Source organism: Egretta garzetta, unplaced genomic scaffold, assembly GCF_000687185.1.
Source record: "Egretta garzetta isolate BGI_Z169 unplaced genomic scaffold, ASM68718v1 scaffold363, whole genome shotgun sequence".
Lineage (NCBI taxonomy): Eukaryota > Metazoa > Chordata > Aves > Pelecaniformes > Ardeidae > Egretta > Egretta garzetta.
Window position 1 is genome coordinate 122,176 of NW_009259039.1, and position 8,906 is coordinate 131,081.

At 46.6% G+C, this 8,906-nt stretch overlaps 1 protein-coding gene across 1 annotated transcript in view; it reads left to right on the top strand.

Annotated features, from left to right (window-relative positions):
• Nucleotides 1–8,906, top strand: part of LOC104122781 (solute carrier family 2, facilitated glucose transporter member 3) — a 32,232-nt gene continuing 23,326 nt past the window's right edge. The window contains exon 1 of the mRNA XM_035890514.1: nt 1–72. Coding sequence (XP_035746407.1) covers nt 43–72 — 30 coding nt within the window. The 5' untranslated portion in view covers nt 1–42. The remainder of the gene's footprint in view (nt 73–8,906) is intronic.

An 8,906-nucleotide genomic window follows, 5' to 3' on the forward strand; every position in this document is an offset into this window, starting at 1 on the left:
CGTCAGACAGCTGAATGACCGCAGGAAATTGAATCCCTAAAAATGGCCCTCTCTTGTCCAGGATTGGCAGAGGTGAGCTTGTGAAAGAGGGTTTTCCCGTACCGCACACAGCTAATGTAGCTAATACAGCTATTTTAGCTAATTTAGCTAATTTGGAGACGGGGGCGGCTCATCTGCCAAGTCCTGGCAGCGTTACAGTCATTCATAGAAAGCAAAAAGGAAGAGAAAGGGAGGAAGGAAGGAGAGGGAAGGAGGGGAGACTGGTGAGCAGGGGGATGGAATCACCGGGAGGGCAGCTGGGAAGCCGCCTGATGGGCACCAGAGAGGGCAGTGGGACGCAGCTGCAGGTGGGAGGTTTGGGAAGTGAGCATTGTTAAAACGAACGCTTGCCAAGATTTAAGTACCCCAGAAAACCCATCTGTAAACCTGTAGCTAAAAGCAAGATAAAGGAAATTTTAAGTCTCAGAAAGATCTAGAGCTGGGAACCTTGGGAAAAATGGGACTTGGCTGTAAGTCTGCAGTCTTACAGCACAGGAGGGAAATCCAGAAACTCTCTTCAATACACAAGCAACAGACGTGACGCACATTGCAGATCCCCTGCAAGAAAACAGGAAGAGCTCTGCCGTAGCCAAATAATAATGCCTTCTACATTCCACTGTCACAGAAAAGCTGTAGGAAGTTTTACAGATCTGTGCACATCTGGGGAGCAGACCAAGAAGCTCTTTATACTGGTTGAACCAAGGTCATGCATCAGTATTTCTTAAGTGCAAAAGGATACAGCAAAACAAATAACTCTTACATGCTATTTAACATTATCCACAATACATTATGGATACGTGTGCGTATGTTCGTTTGTAAATGATCTGGCCTTTTAGGGCTTCCTGTTTACCATTTTCTTGTAGCTTCTGCCCTCTTTTAACAGCAGCAAGGAAAGAAAATCCAGCTCACTGGAGGAAACGGTTGAGTGCTGTAAGGAGACAAGAGTGTTGTGGTATATTAGTGTGCATTTAAAGACATAAAAAACCTACTGGTTGACCTTAGAGTTGAATGAGTAAGACAAAATTAATAGCTGGAATTTCACTGGAGTTCCCCCAATAATTCAGCCATCTGCAGCCTCAAACACGAATGCTGTGGTTCGGCTAACAGAGATGGTTTTGGCACTCATCAGGGACCCGTTGTCTCACAGGGCAAAGGGGAGCAATCCGGAGCAGCCTGTCCCCAGCAGCCCTGCCCGGTGTCCCCAGGCAGCGGCCAGTGGAGGGGAGCGCTGGAGCTGCTTGGATCCCCATTACGCAGTCTGGTTTTTGCTACCACCGGCCCTCACCTGGGTACCAGAAGCATCACTGGGAAGGCGGGATCAGGCCTTCTCATTGTTCTTGATGTTAGGTGTTACTCAGTCCTATCTGTAACCTTTTGCCTTTGTGCTTTCACTCCAGCCTTATTTTCTAGTCTCTCTTTTGTTCCCTCTCTGCCTCCCTGTATGATTAGCAGCAGTCCTCTGAGATCCTGGCCTCACCTTATCCATATCTAACATGGAAAAAAGTTCTTTGTTTTTCAAAAAAAAAAAAAAAGTATTTGACATTGAGGCAGGAGCAATAAACTTGGAATAAGAAGCAAACATAAATTAACATAAACACATAAAAAGGGGAAGTATTTAAGTGAGAAAAGCCATGTAATTTGCCTGAGAGTGGGTAAAAGAACACCTTGTGGGTAGCTGAGTCTGAAGGAGAAAAACAAGACTTGCGTCCTGCTTAGGGTGATGAAGAAGTGGTGTAAAGGAGCCTTTTCGGGGCATAAAGGGAGGGAAAAGAGACAGGTTCCAAAAGACGATGACCAGAATAAAACCAAGGAGAGACTCTTGGAAAGAACATCAAAGCCTGATAAAAACTGAGCAATATGCAAAGAAACACTGATTTCTTGCCTCAGTTAGAATTTAAACTACACGTCTTAGCTTCTAACTTGATCCATTTAACGTGACTTAAAACCAGTCTGCTGTGTCCATATTAGACTGGTTAAATGACCGGATAATCCTTTGTGGCTAACATCACACCTTAAACTCAGTCTAGATTAAGCTTGAGAAAGAGAGGAGGAGATATATGTTGGAAAAAAAGGCGGCTGGAGAGGAGAAAGATGGTGGTGAAGATATGATGCAGAAGATAACTCTTGCAAAGGGAAGGGGGACATGTAATGTGCAAGAGCGGGAATGCAGGAGATAGGTAGTGATGGGTACAGAGCTCAGCGCAAAAGCCGGGGGGTGAAATGGGACCTGTCCTAGAGAGCGGGTACGGGGCAGATGCATGAGTGTGTGGTGAGAAGGGGAGGCTGGGGGATCCAGTTGCACATTCCCGTCACGTTACCCTTCTTGGAGCTTTGGCTGCAGAGATGCTAAGGTGGAAGAGAACAGAAGGAGGTCCAGGAATTCCACTTGCTGTGGAGGTGGGGAACGGGATAATGGGATTACAAAATTAGAAGGCTTGAAGTCTATTTCCAGGTCTGGCATGACTGACCCTTGGTCACATGGCAAGGGCATTAAATAACTCTGACCTTTGTAAACTATTGGGAATATTAGTTGCCGCTGTTGTGGTAGTTTCTGTGTGCAGTCCTTAACATGGTGTTCTGAGTAAAGGACTTAATGACAAATCAAGGCTGACTTTGTCTGGAGAGATATTAATATGACCAAGAAGATCCCCCTGTTCTAAGGCCTTACTGGCTACAATGGCCCATGTTGTCATTGAATCTAGCCATACTTATTTATGAGGGGAAATAAACTGGTGTTCATCTCAGTGGGATAATTATTCTGCTATGGCTATCCCTATCTGTTTTTATAGAAAATAAAAATTACCTCAATCAGTAATAAGTATCCTGCTTTCAAAGCCATTTTTAGTCTGGAAAAAAGCGTAGAACTTTGAAACAACAGGCACATCAGAAACAGATCGTATAACTATCAAAATACCCATTCAATGTGAAATGAGCTGATAAGAGATTTTTATAACAGATCTAAGACAAGATGACTCTCAGGAAAAACTACAAGAGGAATTTGTTTATAGTTCTCAAACCCTGCCCATTTGTGACCTACACTTTAACAAATGCAGATAAAAAGCCTGAAACAATCCAATGCACAATAGAATAATCACATTTTCTGTGCTTATTTGGCCCATGATGGGGTGGAAGAAAGCATGGTTGGGAGAATTCAGAATGTTTTAGCACGGTCACAGGTGCCAAGTACCAACACTCCTTGTCTGAAAGAAGGAAAACTGTCAGCCTTTTACAAAATTAATGAGCCAGAGTAACTCTGAAGCAGTCATAATTGTTGTATACCTAAAGGCGGAGTCCTTGTCCCTGGTGGAGCAAGTGAGGACACCTGATTGCTTCAGCTGTGAAGACAACCAGCAAGCTTTAAAGTGAAGGAAGTGGCCAGTGGTGCTTCCAGATTTTTGTAGCAACAGATGAGCTGGTGAGGTGAGATGTGTTGCACCATGCCTATGGGAAGCTCAGAGGCACCAGGGAACTGCTGCTGCCTGCTCACATGTCAAGAGCCAGCCTGGCCCCACAGGGTCTGTGTCCTTGTCCCTCCAGCCCCTCTATGGGAGCAGGGAAAGGGCAGCAAAGCCAAGGGACCTTGCAGAACTTGCAGACCCCATGTCTGGTCTGGGGTTGGTGCTGGCCTGCTGGGTCTGCTACTGTGACAGTGAGATCCCTGTGGTGGCACCTCTGCCCCAGCCTTTTGGAGGTGAGGGGAAAGGAAGTAAGGAACAAGTGAAAGGGCAAAGGAGAGGAGGTCCTGAAGGTCTGGTCTTGGATTGGATCTGAGACCCAGCAGTGCTGGAGTCTGGTTTACTGTCTCTAGTGCAGCCATATCCTGGTTCCCTTGGCCTCCTGGTCACCAGGACAAGCAGTCCTGTTTGGTCAGTGCTTGTGTCTGGGCAGCAAACAGTGGCTTTCTTAGGGGACAAGTATCAAGAGATCAGTCCCTCTGTTCTTCAGAATGGACATTTCCTGGAAGCAGAGGGTTTCAAAGTCCTGCAGACAGCACAGCTAACACACTGACCCAGATGTAGCTCCTCCTTTCACTGTGCTGCCTTCCACCTTCTTGTTTTCCTTGGTGAAGGTAGGCGAGGCGGGTAGGCTATATGGAGGCAGGAAGCCTGGGGGGACACCAATATCAGTATCACAGCCTCCAGGGTGGGAGGTGTGGCCCTGAGGAAAGTGCTTGGCAAGTGGAAGGGCGATTGCGTGTCAGGGAATTAGGAAGGCAGCTGAAGAAAATGTCATGGGGCAGGTGGTGAGGGCAAAGATTTCTGATGATGATGACTGAGCTCCTCCGTGGGGATTACCTGGGCGCATTACAGAGGGATGCTGCAGGCAGAGGGGGCCCCAAGGTAAAGAGGCTTGCAGGAGGGCTTTTGTAAGGGGAGGGATGACAGACGGAGGTGGTATCTGGGGTGAGCAGACACAGGCTTGTCTGTGTTGGATTGCTGTGTTTAGTCTCCATCCAGTTTTTCAGGTTGTAGTGACTTGTGTTCACACAACTTGTGCAGTGCGTGGGATAGGTGACATACATTCCCTTGTTCTCTTTGAAAGGCAGTTAAATTTATTGTCACTTAAACTGCTTTGGGTACAACTTAATTTCACATTGGTGGTTGTTGAGAGATTCCTAGTGGTGGGTCACAAAGTGGGGCAGCTCTGGTGGGGCTCCAAAGCTACAGGGAAGGTGGGGATACAGGGAACATGGAGCAGGGAGAGCATAATACTTGAATGCCATTGATTGCTGCCAGATGTTGCAGGATCTTTCCAGCTAGGGAAAAGCCAGAGTGAAGTCAGAGGAATTCTAAGATCTTCCTTGCCATGGATAAAATCCACATGCGTTCCATGTATCCTGCTCCCACCGCTTAACATGCCCCCGACTCTTGTGTATGTAGGCTCCTATCCTTGCTCCTATTCTGATCGTGCCTCCTTGCTTGAAGGATGGCAAGAAAGGGATACAGAGGCAATAGAAGAGGAGGGTAAGCTATTTAATTACGGAAGCTTGCACTGGAGCATAGGGCATAGCTGATCCTCCTTACAAGTCAGCCTGAAATGGGAATCTGGAAGAGAAAATGTCCCCATATCAGGGATTCTGCCTGTAAAATTAGCCCACTGAGGCATCTCAGACACTTTCATTGGTTTGGTGGGAGTTGAAGCGTGACTGCCCACCAGCTGAGCATGCGACAGGGGAGGGAAAGCAGAGTGGAACTGGAAAGGCTGGTGTCTGCTGGGGAGTGTGGGCACAGCTTATTGCCTGAGAGCCGTGTGTGCTTGTCAACCACATCTATCTCTGGATCTCTGTAGCCTTCTTTGTACTAGAAAAACAGAGGACCCAAACTGACCTCCCTGCTGTCTTCTGGACACCTTGAAAACTGACCAACGGAAGGGGCTGGGCACGTTCATCATCCACCCCTCCTGCCTGGCAGGAGGAGACAGCTGATCTCCACAGAATGTACTGAACTCATATAAACTCACTTTGGCACAGCCGTTTACATCAGAAATTAGGTGACTAGGGAGCCAAAATTAGAGACAGAAAAATATGTACGGTATTTGAGCATGTCATGTCGATTCTCTCTGACTGGGGTCAAGGCAGGTCTTTACTGCACTACAAGCCACCAAGGTTTTGTTTAGCCTTTTGAAGGTCCCTGTGGGGACAATGGGCCATAGGGCTGCAAGAGTAGGTTGCGGTTTTGGTATTAGTTATACCAGCCTTCGGTGTTAATTTGGTCCTCTCTTTGACCATGTTGTCCCCTGCCAACAACAGTGTAGGAACAACGTCACAGTGCTGAGCAGCTCTTATTCCTCTCGGTAAATAGTAAGAACACACTTGGGCTCACACAGGTGGTCACAACAATACTTTCATGTCATGTGCAGCAAAATATCCCAGGGGCTGTACCCCAGCTTCTTTTGGTGCCTAACACCATCCAGTGAGTGGCTTTGGTTTTCTTCCCAGTCTAGGGTGTGTGTCCAACTGGAACATCAGTTTCCCAGTCATCTAAGCACAAAAACCTGGAGTACAACTATACGGGTCATTTTCTTGTTTCTGGTCTGGGCTAGATGGGCAGAATCTGACATGTGTAGGTTCCCCTGATAGCATCAGCTGTGCGCATTCCCAGCAGGCAAGTGAGGCTTTATGATCCATAACTACATTTTCTTCCTTCTCAGCAAATTATTCTTTGGTGCCAGAGGCTCCAAGTAAGTAAAGGAGCATGAAATCTAGGATGAACACGAACCACATTGAAAATACAATGTTTTTAGTGGCTCTGTTCAGCAGACCTCGGCAGCCACCTCTGTCATGGTGTCTGCTTTTAGTCCAGAGGAAGATCCTGGATTGCCTAGCTGATGAAGCACTGGTCTGGGTGTCTGGATATTGGGTTTGGTTTATGGCTCCATCACAGATTTTGTCTTGGGCCAAACCATGTGATCACTACATGCATGGTTTCCATATCAGCAAAACAGAGTTAATATTAATTCTTTTCCCTTATATATGTAGGTATCTCTTACTGTTTATGTACAGTGCTTTCCACAGTGTCATCCTGATTTAAGCTGGACCCTTTAGGGGGACTAATTAGTCCTGTTAATAATCCAGCCCTAGCCGGCTCTAGGCTCTGAATATCATTTCATCAGTAGTTTCGTTTGTTGGTTTCTGCAATATTCTGAGTTCTGTGGGGTAAACTCTGGGAGAATTGGGGGAGTGGCTGCCATGGGGAAGTAATTCCAGATCTTACACTGAGCCTGGCACAGAATGGGATGGGATTTGGGGAGGCTTAGGTCTCCTGTATGAACATCTGTTCATCTCAGATAATGGCAACAGTGGTCAGACATGTATTTTACTACTACATTTCACTCCACAGTTTAAGGTGTTCCCAGAAATCTTGCATCAACACTTAATCAGGAATCAGTTGCAGATAAATGTTATTTATGGAGTTTCTGAGCTTCACTGCATTTTTAGGTCAGTTTAGGATTTAGGGTCTCATGTGACTAGCACATTGTCCTCTGTCTCTGATCCAGTGATTCTTCTGAAAGGCTGAAGAATGTGTTATCTGATAAGTCTTTGGACCTGTTAAAGGTGGTTTGGCTCAGTGTCCCAAATTCCCAGGGAAACCTGAACTCTTGGCATAAGTTAGGCTGAATGGTTGTGGTGCCCCGTGTCTTTGCAGCACAAAGAGCTGCACCTAACATCAGGCATAGCACAGGAGATATTTCCCGACCAAGAGAAACTTTGGAGATCTGAAAATTACTGAGTCACCAAAGTAGTGGGCTTTCAACCAAAAAGAAAATCCTTCTGTGGGCAGTGGAGGAATCCTGCATGTGTTCTGTCCCCACTAATTGCTGCACTAATTGCTTCACTTCACACAAAAATGCTGCAAGAACATCCTTTCCTTATGCTGCCATGCAACTTGTACCCAGTTACTTTCCGAAAGTCAGAAGAATATCACCTACTAGATATGTTTCTATAACAGCTGTTTCTCTGATTCTCCTTTTCTTCATTTTTATTATGTTCTTGTCTTTTCTCTCACAAATATATTTCTTTTGCACAGCTATTCCTTTCTTACAATGTCTGGACCTGCATCTTGGTTTTCTCTTTTTTTTTTTCCTGTCCTTCATTTTCTGTAAGACAGGTCTTTTTTTCCCTTATTTTTTGCTTCAGTTCTGCTTTATCCCTTCTCTTCTCTATTTCACTGTGCTGCCGTGAGAAGACCTAGAAAAACAGATGAGAGTTAAAGTTGGAGAAAAGGGGTGCTACAGTGGCTGTAGTGCCAGGACACCCACTGGAGTTAAGTAGGGCTAAACGGGCTGTACCCCACCACCACCTATGCATGCAGCATCCTCCCTTGAGAGAGGTTCCCAGGCCCACATCAATGTCTCTTGTACTTCACCCACCCTTTGTTCAGCTGCTTGTTCAACAAACAGGTAGTGTAGTGCTTGTTATTTAAGACAGACTTCAGTACAGGGGCTTATGAACCCGAAGGGGGATATAGGCAGCTTTTAGGCAACTACACCTAAAAAAACATGTTCCCCAGAAAACACATTCTGTGGGAGTCATATACTGGAGGCAAATTTCTGTCATTGCTTTATTTCTGAAAATACTGTTTGCATCCCTACTAGGTCAGAGACGACATGAAACATAGTGGTGATTAGTGTGGTTTTGTAAAAAAACCTCCTTGGGAAGCCCTTCTCGCCACTGGAAGCAACTGGAGTGGTGGAGGCCCTAAGAAGGTAGCGATTGCAAATTCTGGGTCAGGACACATCCCCGTACAAGGAATAATCAAGGATGCACTGGGTATGAGGCACGAGGCAGCCTGATTCCTACCTTACGTGGCATACCCAAGAGTGCTGAAGGAGCTGGCAGAGGAGCTTACCAAGCCACTCTCTATCATCTATCAGCAGTCCTGGTTAACAGGGGAGGTCCCAGATGACTGGAGATTGGCAAATGTGACACCTATCTTCAAGAAGGGCCGGAAGGAGGATCCGGGGAACTACAGACCAGTCAGCCTGACCTCAGTACCGGGAAAGGTTATGGAGAGGTTCATCTTGAGTGTGCTCACCAGGCACATGGAGGACAATCAGGGGATCAGGCCCAGTCAGCATGGGTTCATGAAGGGAAGGTCTTGCCTAACCAACCTGATTTCCTTCTACGACCAGGTGACCCGCCTGGTAGATGAGGGAAAGGCTGTGGATGTTGTATACCTGGACTTCAGCAAAGCCTTCGACACAGTCTCCCATAGCATTCTCCTGGAGAAGCTGGCGGCTCATGGCCTAGATGGATATACTCTTCGCTGGGTTAAAAACTGGCTGGGTGGCTGAGCCCAGAGAGTGGTGGTGAATGGAACTAAATCCAGTTGGCGGCCGGTCACAAGCGGTGTCCCCCAGGGCTCAGT